The following is a 20,739-nucleotide window of genomic DNA, read 5'->3' on the forward strand; positions in this document are numbered from 1 at the left end:
ACTTGTTGTGTGACAGGTGCTCGCATCCTCTCTGAAGGGCTACAGCCCCCTTCTTGGCGGCGCTCCGGCTGCTTGTGCCTCACCCAGCCCCGCACGCCCCTCTCCCGCCCTGCCCTGCTCAGAACTGCCCCATCGCCCTGCGTACGGAGTTCAAGCCCCTCGGTGGTGAGGGCCCGAGGCAGCAGAGCCGCCGTGCCCCGGGCCCTGCGCTCGGTGCCCGCCCTCCGCTCCCGCCCTGCCCTCAGCTCCCGCCCTGCCCTCAGGCCCCTCAGCGCGGCGCCGCCGCCCGGAACTCGCGCGGGCGGGCGCGGCTGCGGCGGGCGCCATAGCGGGACGGACGCGGTGCTTCCCTCACAGGGCTCCCCCGGGCAGTGGCGAAGCCATGTCGGGCTTCAGCCCGGAGCTGATCGAGTACCTGGAGGGGAAGATCTCCTTCGAGGAGTTCGAGCAGCGCCGCGAGGAGCGTAAGAGCCGCGAGAAGGTGAGTCTGCCCCGCCTGGCCGCCCCACGGCCCGGGCCGCCACCCCCATGGCAGCACCTGGCAGGGCAGGGCCCGTGCTCGGCGTGTGGAGGGCTCACGCTCCCCGCTCCTGCGGCTCCGGAGGTGCGAGTGTCGGTGTCAGCACCTGGCAGGGCAGAGCCCGTGCTCGGTGTGTGGAGGGGCTCACGCTCCCCGCTCCTCCGGCTCCGGAGTTGCGAGTGTCGGTGTCCGGCTCAGCAGAAGGCCGCGGCGGGGGGCGGCAGCTCGGGCGGGGCGCTCTGGGCGGAGGCACCGGTCCGGTAGCACCGCCCGCCCCGCGGGAAATTGGTGCTTTGGATCGGGGCAAGGAGCTGGGTCGGGTATGAACTCATCCGGATTATGCTGCTCCAGCTCCCCCACCTGCATCTGAGGGAGAAAGACAGTGCGGCTCCTCGTTTGACTTGGCAGCAGTAAATATAGGGAAACACATTGTGTCCGACGCTATGTAGCCGGTGTGATTAAAAGAAAACACGTATGATTTGTCGGAGTGTTGCAGTTCTTTTTACCTTTGCTATATTTGTGTCAACGTGCTACTGAATTTCTGCATTTCTTGCTCTTCAGAGAGCAGATTGAGCAGAACTCAGCTGTCGTGGAAGGATAAGTGTTGGCTTGGGGCAGCATTCTTACCGGATTAATGAGTGCTGCTTTTATATTGACAGGCTTCTGGAAGGATTTGTCAAACAGAACTTTTTTTTCTAGTACCATGTCATCCCACCTCACTGTAATGCCCAATAATCAATGGACTGGTCTCTTCAGTCAAATGAAGTGTGAACAGTCACCATCTTGAGTCTCCCCACACTGATAAAAATATAAATGTCCTGAAAGCAAGGAATTCTGGGTTTTATACACTTAAACACACTTACACAGTGCTTATCCCACCTGTTTCACTGGCAGTGCAAAGGCTGGAAAGCCAAATGGTAACTGTAAATATGTGGGGAAATAAAAAAGGGGTAATTCTCTAGAGGTAATAATTTGTATATTTGGTGTGTGTAGGATGGCGAAAATGCGTCTGCTGAGGAAAATGAGGAAGATGTAGAGGCTCCATCTTCATCCAGAAAAGCCTCTGGGAAATCCCAAAGTCAGGATGAAACTGATGGTTGGTGTTTCTAACATAATCATTCCTGTTTAAAAAGGCACTGGAAGTATTTGCTCTTCCATAACTGACTTCAGAAAAACCTGGCTGCATTTTTCCCCTTCTGGTCTCTGAAGGGACTGAAATAAAAGGGACATTAATAATTATGGTTTTTTCAGATGGGGGCAGGGGAAGAAAAGTATTGTGTTTTGATGCTTAATATCCAAGTCAGAATACAAATAACCAAACATAACCAGTTGTGGTCCCCAAGTTCCTCTCCTGTATAGGCAATACATGATAGATTTGTTTTTCTGTCCAAACTTGATACTGTGGTTATTTTTTAATCAAATATTCCGGTGTCCAATTTCCCAGCTCAAACCTTTGAACCCTACATATTTGGAGTTTTGTATATAGAGCTGTGGTCAGTTATAACCTTGAGTTCACTTCATAATGAGAAGCTGTAAATAAAAAATGGGAATTTTTTTAAAAACATGTGCCTTAAGCATGTTTATTCAAATTACTTAGCATAGTTTTCTTACTTATTTTAAAGAATTCTGTTCTTTTTCCAGAGAAATGCAAATTATCTGGATTTTGTATTTAGACCTGTTAAAAGGTACTTGTTGTCATGGATGGAATGGTTACAACATCTTGTTTTCAATGGCTTTGAAAAACTGGTTGCCGGATTGTTGTGTAGTAGAATTTCCTGCTCACTTACAGCCTCTTCAGCTGAAAAGCTGATTGCAGCCAGCCAGCCTAATGCTTGAAAATTGCTTAATCTTCTTCTGGACTGAGAAAAATGTTGATTAAACTGTGGCTCCATTCTGTGTGCTGTGTGTTCCTTTCTGCTTTCATTTCAGATACCAAAAGATGTTACGGGCTGGGCCATGCCAAGCATTGGTGATGAATAATGCAGAGCTTTAAAACCAAAGAGGCTGTTAATAGTTTTTCTGCATTTCTTCAGGCAGCACTCTTACAGAATAGCTGCTTCAAGTGGGCTGCTGTTTTCTCTGCACTTGTCCAGGGAAGCAGCATGTTCCCTTCATTATATCAAAAACCTGTTTTACTTCTTTCTCAACCAGGAGAAACAGCAGATGGGGTCAGTAAATCTGTCCATCGGGTCTTTGCATCCATGCTTGGGGAAAATGAAGAGGAGGAGGATGAAGAGGAGGAGGAGGAAGAAGAAGGAGAAGAAGAAGAAGGAGAGGAGGAAGAAGAAACTACAGAGCAGCCTACAGCTGGAGATGTTTTTGTTTTGGAGATGGTTCTTAATCGAGAGACCAAGAAAATGATGAAAGCAAGTATTTAAACTTTCATTAACTTCCATGTGTCCCCTGACCATAGTGCATGAAGGCACTTTGTGTGACTTTTAGCTGCTTATTGAGAAATTTGCCTGAAAATTGTTCCATGTAGCATAGTCCTGCTTTTGCTGGTGTTTGTTATGCTGTCTTTGTTTATTATAAAAGCACTGTAGTTTACTGTTTGAAAGGTTTCAGAAATAATGAAATCAGTTTTCCCAGTATCAGAAAACTATGAACATTGGCAAGTCTTTTGGTCAGTCATTTATTATTGCTAGTACTTAAATAACTTGGGGTTAGGTGGTGTTAAGCACAGCAGGGTGTCTCCTGAATTTGGGCACAACTCAGCCTTGGGCAGAAACAGCATCCCTTTTCCATTTAGGAGAAAAGACCTCGCAGCAAACTTCCCCGTGCCTTGAGGGGTCTGATGGGAGAGGCCAACATCAGATTTGCTCGAGGAGAGCGTGAGGAGGCCATTCTGATGTGCATGGAGATCATTCGACAAGGTATGGGAGTATGGGCAACCTTTGGGCTTTAAGGGTGGGGTGAGGTTTCCATGTGCAGGAGCAGGATTCAGTGTGGCTTCACTGAAGATGAAAATAAACAGTACAAGCAAAGTCACGGTATAAGGAGTAGAATTAAGAATATGTGGTGCCCTTCTTTTATTTATTTGCTTATAAAAAGAAACTACCATGCAAATTCTGCAGAGGCCCAGGCCTTGGCCTAGCTTTCCACAGTTTGCTTTTACTGTCTTTGTAGACACGATGTATAAGCATCAGCATGCCTTGCAGTATAGAATAATATTATAAATGGTTGTTGTTAGATTCAGTCAGCCTGTTTAATAATTTGCAGACAGGAATCAGAAACTTGTCTGCAAGTTTTTCCTGAATTTGAACAGCACATGTTTCATATAATTCTGATACCTGTTCTTTGAGAAAGGTAAGTTATTTGTTTTGAGTGTGGATTTTAAACAATAAATCTTAGTCATTCTTTTTTTGTCTTTTCACAGCTCCTCTTGCTCACGAGCCATTTTCCACTCTTGCCATGATCTATGAAGACCAGGGTGATATGGAGAAATCATTACAGTTTGGACTGATTGCAGCTCACTTAAATCCTAGCAATACCGAGGAGTGGGTTAGACTGGCAGAAATGTCACTGGAGCAGGATAATATTAAGCAGGCTGTTTTCTGCTACACAAAAGGTAGTGTAGCAAACATTATCTTCTCCTTTCTAGTATAGTTTGCTTCAGGGTGCTAAGATTCTGATACCTCTGTCTGGACTTTGATAAAAGATGAATGAATGATGTATGATAATGATGAAAGATGAATGATAAATGAATCTGTAATATAGGATGTCCTTGCAAAAACCCTGTGCATGTCCACTAGCATGAATCAAGGAAATGAATGTGAAATCCACTGTTGCATTTCCTAAACTCCTGCCGTGCTGCTGCTTCTCCCTGTAGCTCTGAAGTACGACCCAAGCAATGTGCGCTACCTGTGGGAGAGGTCCAGCCTGTACGAGCAGCTGGGGGAGCAGAAGATGGCCATGGACGGCTACCGGCGCATCCTGAACCTCCTGGCTCCCTCCGACGGGGAGCGCTTCATGCAGCTGGCCCGAGACATGGCCAAGTGAGCTGGGCTTGCCAACACTGGCATTTGCTTTGCCACGGGAGCCTTGTGGTTCAAGTGTGTAGCTCTCACACAGTCGTTTTTTACCTGTGAACTGCTTCCTTGTGGAAAGCTGTTACTGCCTCTTACCAAACAGTTTAAGCTCTTTTGATCTTCCTGTTTGGGAAATGTACCAAAATATACAAGGATGTATATTACAACAGTGTTGTTAGGGAAGGTTTCTTAAAGCAGGTTAATGTGGGACGTGATTGATGTCCGACTTCATTGGGGGAGACTGTGATGAACACTCCAGTAATGTCCTAACAAACAGGGGAGAAAAAAATTGTTAATGATTTGAAATACGTAAAAGTTTTCTACAGCTGTGTGGAAAGGAAAACCACCCCCTTTCTCACTATCTTTTATAACATCCACTTGCTAATGAAAATCTTTGCTAATGAAAATCTTCGCTAATAAGCAAAAATCAGAGAAATATGAAAATCCTTTCACTTTGGTTCAAAGTATGCATTGTCAGTTATGTGAATTACCTGATAGCTCATGTCTGTGTTTTATAGGAGTTACTACGAAGCCAATGACGTGACCTCTGCTATTGAGATAGTGGAAGAGGCCTTTAGCAAGCACCAGAGCCTCGTGTCCATGGAGGATGTTAACATTGCAGCTGAACTGTACATCTCCTCCAAACAGTATGACAAAGCTCTGGCGGTACGGACGGCTCAGTGCATTTAGGTGGCCTTTTCAGCACCTCTTTGCCTGCCAGAATGGATGGTTTATGTTCATAATTTATGTTCCTGCAGTGCTAAAATGGAGTCCTGCTTCTGTAAAAATAGAGCTCATCAGAAACAGACTGCTTGCTGTTAGTTCTGTAGTAATTAGCATTTAAATTAATGGTTGGATTGAATTAATTGAGGGCTGATAGATTTGTACATTGTTCAAAGTTTAAAATTCTGGAATCCTTCCTCTCCTTCTCTATAGTGACCATAATCTTAGTAGCCAGGGAAGACCTTCAGGCTGGTTTTGTGAGTAATACCAGCAGAGGTCATTCTCTGTGTGGAAGGTTAAAATCATGACACTGAATGCTCCGATGGTTCAAATGCAGATTGTTGTGACTTTCTGGCAGACCTGCGTTGCAACTAATAATTTATGCATTAAGCACTAAGCATACATTCCAGAAAGACAATCCATCTTAGCTCTAAGGCATCGGGAATTAGAGAATGTTGCTTATCTGGTCCAAATTTGTTAACTCTCTCTTTTGAGGCATAGTTCCAACTTGATTTGGTCTGGCTTTGAGAGAGAAGATGTTGGTATTTGGCCATTGTCATACTTTCCAAGATCGATTGAAAAGACCCTGTAAATTGGGACTTCTCCTTGTGAACATTCTTATTTGTTGATATTAAATTACTTAGGGTTTTATTTCTCCTTTCTTTAGATTTTATTCAGCTCTTTGTCAGAGCACAGTATCATGAGCCTGCAAAATTCCTCTGCCCCTTTTTGGTACTCTTCCCTCCTTAAATGTCAGTCAGTCAATTTTATGTACACAGCATTTAGCTTCTGGATTTATTAATACAGTAGAAGTATAGTCACAGAGCCATTTCCCTGATTCTTTTTGAAGGTTCTACTTCAAAAAGATGAATGCAGCTTTAACTCTGATGACTTTTGTGATGTCTGAAACTGTCACATAGTCTGGTTGCTCCATTTATACTTTAAAACTTTGAAATTATCCAAGTTACTTTTCTGTTTCAGGTTATTACAGATTTTACGGGAATTGTACTTGAAAAAAAAGCACCAGAAAGCAGTGCAACTGAGGAGAAAAAGGGTAAGTAGCTGTCAAGTGGTTACTGTGTCCCTGCTGTTCATGTGATATGACATCTTTCCTTTACCTTTTCAACTCCTGGGTACAGTTTGCTGCACTGTTGACAGGCTTTTCTCTATTGAAATCTGTGTGTGCTCTTAGTGAGTTACATGGTGTGACCTCAGCCTGCTGTAAGAAGTTACTCTGGTGTCCCCATAGCCCTGCTGATTCACTGAAGACAAGGACTGCTCTCCAGGCAACTGGAGGGCTTTTAAAGCTCTAAACATTCCTCTGAGTGTTTACATCAGACCAGCTATTTCTACCAACTACATAACTACTAAAAAAAATATATAAAAAGATAAGCTTAGTGGCAACTGTGCTCAAGAATATCAACCTTTGACCTGAGAGTAATGTTCTTTATACATCCTCCATCTGTTATTAACCACCTAACTGAAATCTAGGCATACTAGCTCATAATTTAATGAAGTGGGTTGTCTTTGAGAAACCTGCTTTATCAAAGTCATTTCATCTGAAAATGCTTATTTAGGCTGTAGAATGGACACAGCACACTGACTCCATAAGGAGACAGTCTGTTTTGTGATTAAAGTGGTTGTCTCAGCAATCTGAGCAAGCCCAATAACAGCTGTAATGATGGAGACACTCAGAAGGTCATTTATAAGAAACAAAACTATAATGAGTATAGGAATTAGAACACAATGTTTCCAAGTTACCTCCTGTGTCCATTGGATGAGAGAGGGCTTCTAAAATAGAGCTGGGTTCTCCAGTCTCTGTTGCTTCGTAACTTCTGTAACTTTTATATCTGCTTCCTGTACTGATGTCCTTAAAAAACAAACAGTATAACACAAAAAAGCCCCAAACCAAAACAAGAGAAACCCAGTTTGCTTTTCAGAGTAAGCTGCCAATCAGTTATGGATTCAAAGGCAAGTAACTACTGGTTAATCTGATAATCTTTTAAAAAAGATACAGGTGCAGCAGTAGAAACTCAGGAAGGGCAGGAGGCAGTGACTGACAACCAGAGTCATCCAGTTGCTGAATCCAGTGCTCCAGGTAAGTAATTTTTTTTTTTTTTTTAATTTCAGACAAGTCTGTGAACTGATCATATGGTTAGGAACCAGCTTGCAATCATAAAACAGCTGGAGATTTCTAACAGCACAGAAACAGGGCTTCATCTAGAAAAGGATTCTTCTGTACTTTTCTTCTTTCCCTTTCTCAGAACTTCTCTTTAATCCAGAGAGTTGTCATTTTGTAAAAATATATCAATAGGGAAATAGTCACCCTTGTGCTGGGTATTGCAGTGTTCAAAGAATGATGAATTAGTCTGTATGTTGTGATTTGCAGTAAAGGGATGTGGATGTAGAAGGTAAAAGGAAAACCTTGGGTTGGAAATCCCAGTTTTCTCAGGTTTTAGCACTAAATGTCTGGTGCAAGCACTGAAGTGGAGGAGAACTTAACCAGGAGTTAAGGAGATGTCATGACTGTATGTGAAGGACCTATGGTAATGGAATTTGCTGGTATTGTCATGGGTAGCTGCTGTGCCTCATGTTTGCATTCTGCATTCTGATCAGGTTGCATTCAGCCTTACCTGTTGTGTGAAGTTCTGTATTAACTCTGTTTAACAATGTGTTCAGGCAGTGCCTGCTACACAGAACTTCACTTAGCAGGAAGGAGAACCACCTTCATACAGGGCATTTCCTTAAAAAAATAAAGGAGGAGAGGGTACAGGTGCATCAGTTGTTAAAGGAAAGCTTTATTGAGCAATAAAGTAGGCAGGATCCTTAAGTAGGCAAAGGATCTAAGCATATGCTGTGGAATCCTGCTGTTGGAGTCGATGCAGACTGACAGCACTGGGTACTTCCCATGGAATTATTCGTCTCAGAGACAGTAGGAAGACGTTGCTCCAACTCTTGGAAAAGATAAAGGAGGAGGAGAACAAGGGCAGACAAACACTTGCTACAGCTGATAAGAATATTTTCTCAGTTCCTGAGCATGGCCTGGAGGGGATGTGGTGCTTGAGAAGTGCTTCTTAAAGCCTCTGAGTTGAGAAGGAAATTCTTTATCTTGTCCTAGCTGTGGAGAAGGTCAGCTGCTGCATACCTGAGGGTGTTCCCATAGACATCACGGTCAAGCTGATGGTGTGCTTGATTCACTTGAACATCCTGGAGCCACTCAGTGTAAGTGGAAACCAACTCACAAGGTGGGGGGAATGTTCTAAGAAATCACAAAAGCAAGTAATTGTTCCTGTTTTCATAGACTGAGGTGGTTGAAGGAGCTGTGGGGATTCTTTTTGCTTCTCTCCCACTCCAGGAGAGAAACCTCATAGGCCTGTAATAGCAGAAAAAATATCTTTGCCCTTAGAAATTATGCCAGTGTAAGTTACATTACTAAAGCAGAGTAAGTCACAGTCTGTATGCTGTGACAGGCCCAGGACCATGTTGCAAAGCTGTGAACATTGAGGGGCATGTTTTCACTTTGTTTTAAAACCATACTAAATCTGAAGACTGTTCTTTCAAAAAGGAGACTCCTCACTGATGGACACTTTAACCCACTGGATGTGTGAAACATCTGGAATAGAAAAATGGGGCTTCTTAAGGAATGCTGAATTTCAGATCTTTTATTTTTCACTTCTAAACTAACATTTAATTCAAGGAAGTATAGTTCAGAATGCAAATGAATAAAAATCATAGGATAAAAATGCATGCTTCCAATAAGCATGCCTTAAAGAAATTGATTATTTGTGCTTTAGTGTTTGTGTGTTTTTTCTTAAAGCCTCTTTTGACTACTCTGGTGGAACAAAATCCAGAAGAAATGGGTGACTTGTATTTGGATGTCGCAGAGGCTTTTCTGGATGTTGGAGAATACAACTCAGCCCTGCCTCTCCTGAGTTCCCTTGTCTGTTCAGAACGGTACAACCTGGCTGTTGTGTGGCTTCGGCACGCAGGTGAGAGGAGGCAGGACTGCTGAGCATGGGGGACTGAGAGGTGATAATACAGTGCTGAGCATTTCCAGCACCTTTATCCAAGATCACAGGAATTTTAGATTGACTGGTTGAATGAGAATTGGTATTTGCAGAATGAAGCTTATCATGACAACTCTGTCAAGCATTTTTTTTCTTCTTCATGTACACTGAAATTTACATCAGCTAAAAGTACTTTATGTTCATGTAAGTGAAACAGCATCTATTCTACATTTTATCCTGTGTCAGCTGCTGATGTTTGAAGTGAGGCATCAGTGCATATATCTGAATATTATCACTTAAAAATACATGTTTGGGGTGATTTTACTAAGATAGTATGTTAATTTATTTGCAAACTTTGAAATCTTCTTTTTCTGCCACTTAAGTGTCTTGTGTTGCTTATGGTATTTCTAGAGTGCTTGAAGGCTTTGGGACACATGGAGCGTGCTGCAGAGAGCTATGCCAAAGTTGTTGATCTTGCCCCATTGCATCTCGATGCAAGAATCTCACTTTCAACACTTCAGCAGCAGCTGGGCCGGCCTGAGAAAGCTCTGGAGGCCCTGGAGCCAATGTATGACCCAGATACTCTGGCTCAGGATGCTAATGCTGCACAGCAGGTGGGTAGAGTGTTCTGTGCTTCCATTTAGGATGCATTATTCTGCCAACCTGTGTACTAGTCCAGGATGTCTGCATAGGACCAGGGATTCAGACTTATCTCTCCCCATGGGGAGCGTGCAGAGCACAGTGACTGTTCCATTACAGCATCAGGGACATATCCTCCTGACTTTGTCCCTGACCATTCTCTGAGCATTTCCCCAGTTCCACCTGAGAACTTCTGTGCAATGCACAAGCTTTTGGCCACTGAGAGCCAGTAATGACTCTACATGAAGTTGATAAGCAGTTGCTACATGTGGGCTACGTGGTTTGGTCTCTGTTGATTGTAAGTAGAGGTTCTGAATCCCCTCTCTAGAAGCACCCTCACCATAGGTAAGAGTCATGCCAGATGTCTCTGAAATGGGAGAATTTGGAGCAGTAACTCCTGAGGGCAGTTTAGGGAGAGCTTATGTGCTGCTGCAGGTTCTTACAGCTTTTACAATCCTTTTAGTACTGTACCAAGTCAAAATGGTTTGTTTTATAAACTCTCTCCATGCAAGAGGTTGAATAATAGTGTTCACTGTTGTCCAGGAATTAAAGCTACTCCTGCATCGCTCCACGCTGTTGTATTCCCAAGGCAAAATGTATGGTTACGTTGACACCTTGCTTACAATGCTGGCAATGCTGCTGAAGGTAAGCCAGTCTCTCCAGCTGCACTGTATGAAATTGGGCAGCTGTGACTTGGGTCAAGACAAACTACAAATGAACTCAGGAGGAAAGCTAGTGGGCTTTTTTATGTGAGTGGTTTCATAATTTTGTTAGGTAGTAATCTTGCAGGTAGCCTGCAATACTGGTGTTCGTGCCTGTAGTGTTCAGAACAGAGGACTGTGTGTATAATTATTGATACAGTGACTTCAACTCCCTGTTCTCAGTGTGGTTACAACCCACTGAATTCTAAAGCTGCTTCTTGCCTTTTTAACACTGAGCACGCAGCTTTTTTGTGGTGTTGATACTGGCTGATACTGTTCTATTTCAACAATTTTCTTTTTGATTTCTTTCTTTATTATTTTCTTGTGATAAAAGGACAAAATAAGAATTTGTTTGGCCAGTAAATACAGTGGTGGCGGCTTTGCGTTAATTAGTTTTTGTTTATTTATAAATAGGGAGTGAGTTAAAGGAATATTTAGACCTCCATTTTATCCATCTGCTCAGCACCTTGACTATTGTATTATACTGGTTGAAGAGCTGACTATGCACAAACTTCTGAAAATTATAGAGAAAGGCATTTTTCTTCTTATGCTTCTCTGCAAAGAGCCTTGATTTCAATAAACTCAGGGATGTTCTAATCCCAGAAGTCTTTTTAAGTAGCTTGAAGAATTTGTGTATCACTTTGCTTAGCCCAGTTTGCACTGGAGCACAAGGCAATGCAGAGATGATATTCCTGTTGGGAATGTTCTCCCTGATGATCTTGCTCTATGGTGGTGTTGCAGACTGTGTTGGGATGCAAGGTGAGCCAGATGGATTGGCCATAAAGCTGCCTTTGTCATAGGATGTTACATTGTAATCTGAAACACTGCCCTTAAATTTGTTTCTAGGTAGCAATGAGCAGAGCTCAGGTGTGTTTGATATCTAGTTCCAAATCTGGAGAGAGACACCTCTATCTTATTAAGGTGTCAAGGGATAAAATTTCTGACAATGATGACCAAGAGACAGCAAATTGCGATGCAAAAGGTAACAAATCACAGATTGTTTATTAAAAACATAGCAAAAAGGTGACCTCCATAGTTCTGAAAAATTATGGACGTGCTCCTATTTTGCATGCTAAATCCATGCAGTTCATGTTAACATTGCTTTATTTCTAGGGCAAAGAAGGCAGCAAAACTGAAGATCTTAATATCTTAAGGGAACAGTCCCCATTCAGAGAAAAATAGTAAGATTAGAGAATAATTCAGATTGAGAAGGGCCTCTAGAGATCTTTTGGGCCAACATTCACCTCAGGGGAAATATCATACACACAAATCTAGAATGTAATACAAATACATTGTAAAAGTTGTGTGACTTTTTTTTTTAGCTGGCCCAGGTTGAGCCAGGCCACATGCTCAACCATTTATTAAGCACTGCTTCATAAATTAGGGAGAAGAGCTTCATTGCATACATGTAGTATGTTTGCAGCTTGAACTGGGTGCATTGCTTGCTCTTTGTTCCCACTTTGAGAGTGTTTTTTGCTGGTGTTTTATGAACTGCCCTTTAAATGAGAAAACGTAAATACTTCCTATTGGCTGTTAGTGATACAATGTCTTTGAAAATATCAGTTTGACATATGCATCTATTTTGTAAAAATGTATCTTTCTTGTTCTAATTTTTGTCAACTTTCTGGCTCCAATATTTTTAGCAATTTTTGCTGTCCTCACAAGCGTTCTGACAAAAGATGACTGGTGGAACCTCCTCCTGAAGGCTATATATGCCTTGTGTGACCTCTCCCGGTACAAGGAGGCAGAGCTACTTGTGGATTCCTCACTGGAATATTACTCATTCTATGAGGACAGACAAAAGCGCAAGGAGCTGGAGTACTTTGGGCTCTCTGCTGCAATTCTGGACAAGAACTTCAGAAAAGCTTACAACTATATCAGGTGGGCTACTGATAAGGCAGAGCAGTCTGTGCTGTAATTGCCTCCACTGAGGCTGTAGTCACACTGCTGATGATACTGCTGAAGTAGGCAGGCTGATGCTTTCCAGCCTTGGCTAAATGAGGGAAGGCTACTGAAACTGAAGGAGCTTTCCAATAGCCTCAGATTCCAAAAATGCACAATGCAGTAGGTTGGTTGATTTGGCCAGAACCACTGGTTCTGTTTTCCACTCTTATCTTTATCTCAGTCACTGACCTTCTCTTTGAGTTTCTGTTCTTTGTTTTCTTCCCTGAACTGCTGAGATTTTATTGAAGAGACAGTAAATACTACATAGCATTTACTAATTTCTTGCATACGTCTCATTCTGTAGAATCATGGTCATGGAAAATGTCAATAAGCCCCAGCTGTGGAACATCTTCAATCAGGTCACTATGCAGTCTCAGGATGTCCGTCACCATCGCTTTTGTCTCCGCCTGATGCTGAAAAATCCTGACAATCACGTGCTGTGTGTCCTCAATGGGCACAATGCCTTCGTGTCAGGCAGTTTCAAGCATGCTCTTGGTAATATCTTTCATGTTCTAATAGCAACAAATAGAACAAGTGAAAGTTTATATAAAGGGAAAGATTCTTTTTTCATCAGAAAATTATAGGCTCACAATGCTAGTCTGGTGCTTTAATTATTCTGTACACAAATCAGAGCACTGCTGAAGGGTTTTGCTAATAAAAATTAAGCTGGCACGTTTCAAGTTTAGCACACATTGCAAATATAACTAACTTGCAAAGATAATTAGAGGCTAATGATGATAATAATGACAGAACCAGCCCAATTTAAACAGCAAATACAGCTGGTTGCATGCTTTAAGCAGGCCTTCAAAGTAAACCTGCTGCTTTCAGTCAAGTCCTCCAAATGTCACATTTAAATCCCAGCAAGGACCATGTTTGCCTTCTGTGTCTGATCGTTTTTTGCTTCCTTTTTTACATCACAGTCTGCATTCTTCCTTCAGAATCCAGTGGGTGCTGAAAATACACAATTTTTTTTCCTGTTTTTTCCTGTGTATTTTAATGTCAGTATAATAAACAGTTTATTTTCTTAGTTCACACTTCTAATTCAAATATTTTCTTTCTTGCTTGTAACTTCTTAAGGAATGTTTTTTACAACCAGCATCTTTATTCATTTATTTGCTTTTAGGTCAGTATGTGCAAGCCTTCCGTGCAAACCCAGATGAGCCTTTGTACAGTCTTTGTATTGGCCTGACTTTCATCCACATGGCCTCTCAGAAATACGTGCTGAAAAGGCATGCTCTTCTAGTACAGGTGAGGCAGCATGATTCTTGTTACCCACAGTGTTTCCTGGCTTTGTATCTTGCAGATGGTTATAGCTACAACACACTCTGTTTAAGTAATTTTTCATAATTAAGATGGCATTTCTAAAGAGGCAAGTGATAAAGCACGAGCAGGGATGAATGTGCTTTTGAACGATAGTTACACCATCTGAATCCCCTCTCCTTACGGGTAAAGGTAGCTTGTTACCTTGGTGTTAACAGCTGCCAGCTGTTGTGAAAGTATTACTAATTTCTTGGTGGTTGTAATCTGAGTTATCTTTCAAATTCTTTTTGGCCTGCATTGCTGTAGAGTGGAATCTATGCCACGTGCCCTTCATAGCTATGTCTCATAAACTGCATTCTTGAAGCAAATTGTACAGACTTGCAAAGGGGTTCCCCCCCCACCCCCAATCTTCCTTTTGCCCTTTCAGGTGCCTCTACACACTCTCTTTGTAAAGATCTTGTGAGGTCCAGTTTAGCTACCTTCAAATTTTCACATTTTTCTTTTCATCAGCAAGATCCAGTTACAAACCACAGACTGAGTAGGCCCAAACAGAATCTTGAAAGTAATTTCCTACTTTACACCAAGTATTTTCATTAACTTGAAATACCTTTTAATTCCTGTGGCTGCTGAGCTCAGTCAGCACAACATGGTGAGGATTCTGAGCTCTTGTGACTTCTGAAATTGCTGGAAAACTGTAGCTTGCATTGATCTTGACAAAAGCTACAGGTCCCCAACTGCTGTAACACAAAACCAGTTATGACAGTGTTCAACTTCAAGACGTTTTGAACTTACAAACTTTGACCTAATTTTAATACTTTTATCCACGTTTTTCTGTAACCGGCCTGCCTTTTTTACAGGAGCTGCCCTGTTCTCTTTTTGTACATTCTTGAACAATGTCCTATTTATATTACCCCCTGGCAATACAGTTCCCTGCTCTCTCTCTTCTCATTTCCTGCTTACTATACTCAGTGATTTTACATCATTTCTTGCTGCTATGGTAGTTAATTAGTAATTCAGCCACAGTGACCTACTGGCGACCTAAATTATGATCATTAGCTGCTTGTGTCTGAACTAATTTTTCATATTGAAGGAAGTACCTTCTCTGATTACCAACATGGTTACTAGAAAGAAGGTTCTCTGTTTACAACAGAATCATCACACTCCAAAATGGTAACAAAATAAAATACACAGGAGGGGAGAAAAAGTTGTGTGCTCAATTTCTCTTACAGGGATTCTCCTTCCTTCACCGCTACTTGGACCTGCGTGGACCATGCCAGGAGTCCTTCTACAACCTAGGCCGTGGCCTGCACCAGCTGGGACTGCTGCACCTGGCAATCCACTATTACCAAAGAGCACTTGAACTTCCTCCCCTCACCTTAGAGGTACCGTAACTTTGTAAGTTATGGACAGAGAATAAAGTCAGGAAAATGTGAAGAATTCCTTAGACATAGTTAAAATAGGTACATAAAATCTCTGTAGTTGTGCCTCCTTCAATTTCTACTTTAATTCCTTGTCATTGGAAGCCCAAATCTGATTGTCACCTGATAATGTATTTAAGCATGTGTTAAGTTCAAAGATGTATGAATTTTGAAGGATTTACTCATAGGCTGAGGCAACAGCAAAAAGGATTGCTAAACAACTTTTGCTGTTTAAGTAGCTGACCTTTCTATATATTACATGCAATGAATTATAACTGGAAGTTCTGTATACTCACCCATGCTATAAAACAGCATGCTGGAGCAAGATGGACCAGTATTGGGAATGCCTAATTGCATCTGAGCCACAGTTTAATTCTAATTGATCTGCATTGGATCCTAATGGACGTGTCATACATTTACAAGTCTGGTCTGTGGAATGGATAGGTAGAAACATTGCAAGGGTGTTTAGAAAACGGGCAGTGTTGGTAAAGTAAGAGCTGAGGGTGTCAGCCCTGGGAATTGAGAGCAGCAGTCTGTGAAAGATGCAGGCAATATTCATGTTCTGGTTGGAGAAACAAATACTTAGCATACAAAGACAAATTAAGGTGGTTTGCTGGTTTATAAGATGGCTATTTAACTTAGAGCTAATGTTTTGAGTGTGAAATTTTATAACTTTGGTGATTAACAACATGATTTGGAAACTCCTTAAAAAGGGAGGGCACAAGGAATACCTGTTCTGTTTCCATGCAGCTGAAAGCCTTTATTGGCTATGAATATGTCATTTGATTCCACTGTAATGGCTACTCATGTTTCTTTTTTAAACTGTTTTTGTGTATTGATAGCTTTTTTTAATCATTATTTTTACAGGGAATAGAAACAGATCAAACAGACTTGAGAAGAGATACTGCCTTTAACTTGTCACTCATTTACCAGAGCAGTGGGAATACCAGAATGGCTCAGAAGATGCTGTATACCTATGCAGTTGTGTGATGAGGTTTGTGCAGGTGGAATTGATACCCTTTGTATTGACCTTTGCATTATGCAGTGCTAGGGAAGCTGGTTTTAATTACAACTTTTTCTGCAGAGGGTCAGAGAGGTGGCTGGTGCTGTGTTGTGGCTTCGTGGACTTCTGCTCTTGGCACTGTATCACGTGTGGGTGGGAACTGGCCATCCTGAGCACACCCCTGTCGTGCTCACCAGTGGCTGCTGAAAGCTCTTCTCCTTTGGTGCACTGCTCTCTAAATATATTCAGTCTTGTGTGTAGAATGAAACAGTGAATACCAAGGCCCAGTGTGATTTGCTGAGGGCTTTTGGTGGGGGAAAATGTACAGTATGCAGTATTTCAGCTAGTTACCACTGAGGTTGCTGAAGAAGCCATTCTCACTGGTGATAAGGGTATTTTAATGTATTTTAATGTGCAGCATTAAATTACAATAATGTGAACCATCCTAGAGGATGAGGAATTCAGTATTTCAAGATCTGTAAAATATTCAGTTTTCTAGGAGTTCATATTCCTAGCAGTTTTTGTATTTGAGGGGATTGATCTTTGTTTTACTGAAATCAATGTAACTTTTGTTCTTTCTGTGAACTTGTTAATAAAAATTCTGAGGTTAATGATGTTTACCTTTTCTCAGCTACCATATATCCTACTGAATAGGACAAACCTAAAGCCATATGGCACACACCTAATCTTAAGCATCACAATTTAATGAGGCTCAGGTGTGTTTAGCTTTGCTGGTCTGCTGAGCCACCCCTTTTTCCTCAGAACAGCCATTTGCCTCAAGGGAGAGAGGCTCTTGCATTAGTCTGCAGTCCTACCACATAAATTACAGTTTAGGGCCAAATTTCTGGAGGAACAGAAGGAGACAATTCCAGAGTGTCCTTGGCCTACCCGTAGGCTCCAGAGGCATGCAAGTCTTTTCTCTCTGTTATACAAAAGAAGTATCACAAATAACATGTGTAGGTCCCACAGAAATAGTAGTGCTATGGGTCAGAGGAGGGGGTGAGCAGCTCTGCTGAAGCAGGTCAGAGTGCAACACCACTTGTCCTGAAGCCAGGTTGTACTGACACCAGGTAGAAGAGTAGGCTGTGATGAAGATGAGCTGATCTTTGGTCTTGAAAACTGTCCATGCTGTAACCATCTTCAGCATATCATGACATAAGTCTCCTGCTCTAACTACTCTTTTTCCAGTGTGTTGTTCCACAGTAGGTTAGGTTGAACAAATTCCACTAATTCTTATGAAGGTAAGGTGATGTGTGGTGTAACATCACACATCTAATTAATTCCTTCTGTGCACCTGAAATAGCCCAAAGCTTATGTTCTCTCATGCCCCAGATATAATCTCCCATTATAAGCAGCCAGTCCTGCCAGTTCCTCCCTGCCTCAGTCACGTCAGCATCCAGCCACAGGCACATGACTCTGTCTTCAGAAATTCACCTGAACCCTCTGCAAACCAGTCTTTGTTTTGATAGCACCTGCCAGGCCTTAGTCTAAAGCTGGTGAAAGAGGGATAAAAGCAAACGTGTAGCCTATCAACAGCATACGGTTTACAGTGATTACAAATGAAGAATAATTGTTTGTTATAAATGGTCATTTTACTATCAGCCTCATAATGCAAAGAACCTGAGTCAAAAAGACAACATGAGCAGTCAGAGTTAATTCAAATCAGCTGTTAGGGTTTAAACAAGAATTCCGAGGTTCCCTACAGATGGGTGCCCTGTGAGAACCTTTTATCTGCAGCTGGCCACAGCAGTTCACACCTATCTGTCAGAGCAAGTGAAGTGCCAGACTCTTCCACACCTGGGCACTAGCAGGGAGTCTCCTGGCAGCAGGTGATGCTCTCCCAGGGCTGGGAATCACCAGTCAGATGAGCTCATTTCCTGCACAGCTCACGTGAGCCTCTCCAGGGGTGAGCTGGAGGTCTGGTCCTTGCCCTGGGTGTCCAGGCAGGTATGAAGGGGAGACTCCTCACTTTTCATCCTGGGAGAAGATGTGCTGTTTTATGAAGCTGATGACTCTTTGGGAAATCTTGGTCATTACTGAAGAAGAGATGAAGTTTTAGCAGTTTAATACTGACATCTCTAAAAAGTTAATTACATGGCTGTACAAGAACTAATTATGGAGAAGGCTGAGGAACCTACCTAAAGAAGGTAAGTACGGCTTTCGGAAGGGTGTCTGTAGAGGCCATGGACAAGGGAAGATAAACCACTGACATGGAGCTGAATGCAGAGGAAAATAGATCAGCTGTTTGCTTTCAGATCAGTGTTTGCTTAATGAACATCAACCAAGCATGAAGTACAAAGCACCTTTTCTAAGTACAGAACCGTCCCTTGAAGCTCTCCTGTACCTCTAATATTCCTTGCTCCTCCAGTATGCCTTTTGGCAAAAGGGGAGGAAACAAACTAAACTTGAAGAGGTCTGCTCTCCACCCCTGAGTGTGAGGAACTACAAAAGAAAGGCTAGAAAACTGAAATCATGTCTCATAACTGCAAAATACCATTCAGGTAGTTTTCCTTTGCTTCCCTCTTTGAAATGAATTTCTTTTCTTTTTCTACCTCTTTTTTGGAGCTGCTCTCTTCTTGGCTCGAGGTTTCTCAGGACTTTGCAGGCTGTCAGACTTAGATGAGAACCACTGGTGAGTTGCTGCTTCTAGGCCAGTTGTGATCGAGGCAAGGTGGTGTAATTAGAAGTGCAGAGAACAGTGATGGTGTGCTGTGTCCCACGTGTGAGGGGCAGGAACAGCACACCCTTCTCATCTTTCTCCTGTACGCAGGAGTAGGAGCTCTGTGATACTGTCTTGATGCGCTGTGAAAAAGAGTTGCCCCTCTCTTAGAGGGGTGGTGAAATCAATATGGGTTTCCACCACAGCATAAAATACAGAGGCATAGTAAAGGGGGAAACCAGATGCTGAGTGCCACAGACGCCTGAAAAAATGAGGCCAGACTAACTTTACCTGACAAGTGCTATAGAAATACTCTTTTGCTATTGGAATCTCTTTCTGATCTTAGAACAGTACTTGGACTGATAAAGCAGCATCTAAGACCTGAGGCTGGGGCACTTGATCACTTTTTAAAAAATTTTACTTCATGCTGGTTCATACTCTGTAAACATCTAATCCCTTAGGTTTTCACTCTGAACTACTACAGTAATCCATGCAAGCTATAATAATTTGGATATTGTGGTACAACGATGTAAGGACAAATGATTCTGGGGGCAGGGGGTGGGGTGGGTGGTTTTGCATGATGTCACATACAGTGACATAACAGCAGCACAGGGGGGCAATTTACTTGGCCACAACACTTCTGTTTGGTTGGGTGAGAGAGATATTTTGATCCTGGTAAAAACAATAGGTTGGGGGGAACAAAAGCTCTTTATACAAACCCCACTAAATTGAACTGACTTATAGAAATTTTTTTTTTTTTTAAAGTATGATAAACGTCACTTAGTTTTACTTAGTTGAAAAGGCCACATGTGCACCTCACTCTTCACCAGAAGATTATGGCTGAGATTGAAAGGGTTACTTGGTGCATATGCTCAAGTAATATCTTGTTATCCAGCTTTTGCCTCTCAGTCTTAAAGAAAAGAGATGTGACAAAATAGCTCAGCTTGCTTTTAGTGCAGAAACAAAACAGCATTGTTTGAAGTGGAACACAGAAAGGAAGTGACAATGTCTCTTTACCCAGAACAACTGGTTTTTTCTCTGAGTCTCCTAGCAGGAGGAGCAGGAATCACTTCTAATTTATCCTTCCATAGAAATAATTCCAAGATTCATTCCAGCAATTAATTTAGTTAATTTAATTAATCTAAGTCCAATGTCTTGGTCACCTCCTACTGTCACTGCCATCAGGACTGTTGCATAAATGCAGCTTTCTTGCTCTCCTATAATCACTACACATTCTGTGCTGTTTGAAGAAAGCTGGAAATCTTTTCACCACTGTCCCAAATTCTATTACATAGATAACAATGAATTAAAGCTTTACTTCCTGCTTGTTTTTCATTACCACCCCAGCGTGCCTCTCTCCTTATTAATCAGTAATTTTTATAAATACAGTTTCATATGTTTTCAATCTTTCAACCAATTTATACCCATCTATTTTGTTTTAATGCCCCCTGGTGGCTCTTAGCCATTCTGCTATTTTCACACATTAAGCAAATTAATTATCCCAAATCCTAGAGATGCATCTTGACTCCTGAAGGCCGTATGAGCAGCACAGAGGATTTTGATACAGAACTCTCTTACCATGCATTTTTCACTACATAAATAAGTAGAGAAAAGAAATAAGCACTTTCTTCTAGATGATTTACCAAAGAGCTCAGATTAAACAACCTTACCTTACATTTAAAAGCAAAGTTTCCCCTTTGAGGTGAAAATAGGATGCTGGGAGGTACCTGTACTTTGTCACTGGTCGTTTATTCTTGCTGACAGACAGTTCTGCCAGCACCAATTGTACCTGCTGCTGGGCACGCTAGGGGAAAAGGAGCAGAAGTCACCACCTCGT

General features: G+C 42.1%; 1 protein-coding gene across 4 annotated transcripts; it reads left to right on the top strand.

Moving 5' to 3' along the window:
- The first annotated feature begins 334 nt into the window (after positions 1-334).
- Positions 335-16,837, top strand: GTF3C3 (general transcription factor IIIC subunit 3). Of its 4 annotated transcripts, XM_084208878.1 has the most exons (20): positions 335-481; positions 1,514-1,616; positions 2,672-2,886; positions 3,270-3,393; positions 3,897-4,088; positions 4,350-4,515; positions 5,067-5,214; positions 6,253-6,325; positions 7,283-7,369; positions 8,390-8,493; positions 9,089-9,260; positions 9,690-9,892; positions 10,461-10,562; positions 11,465-11,600; positions 12,262-12,499; positions 12,867-13,057; positions 13,686-13,810; positions 15,052-15,204; positions 16,108-16,234; positions 16,325-16,837. In XM_084208878.1, the coding sequence occupies exons 1-19, from the start codon at positions 383-385 to the stop codon at positions 16,228-16,230; spliced, it is 2,754 nt and encodes a 917-aa protein (XP_084065004.1). In that variant the 5' UTR covers positions 335-382; the 3' UTR covers positions 16,231-16,234; positions 16,325-16,837. The 4 variants fall into 4 exon arrangements, with proteins under 4 accessions (XP_084065004.1, XP_084065003.1, XP_084065006.1 ...); XM_084208877.1 differs by having other exon boundaries at positions 16,108-16,837; XM_084208879.1 differs by lacking the exon at positions 1,514-1,616 and having other exon boundaries at positions 344-481; positions 16,108-16,837.
- The last annotated feature ends 3,902 nt before the right edge of the window (positions 16,838-20,739 follow it).

This window comes from Fringilla coelebs (genome assembly GCF_963513975.1).
Source record: "Fringilla coelebs genome assembly, chromosome: 7".
Taxonomy (NCBI): domain Eukaryota; kingdom Metazoa; phylum Chordata; class Aves; order Passeriformes; family Fringillidae; genus Fringilla; species Fringilla coelebs.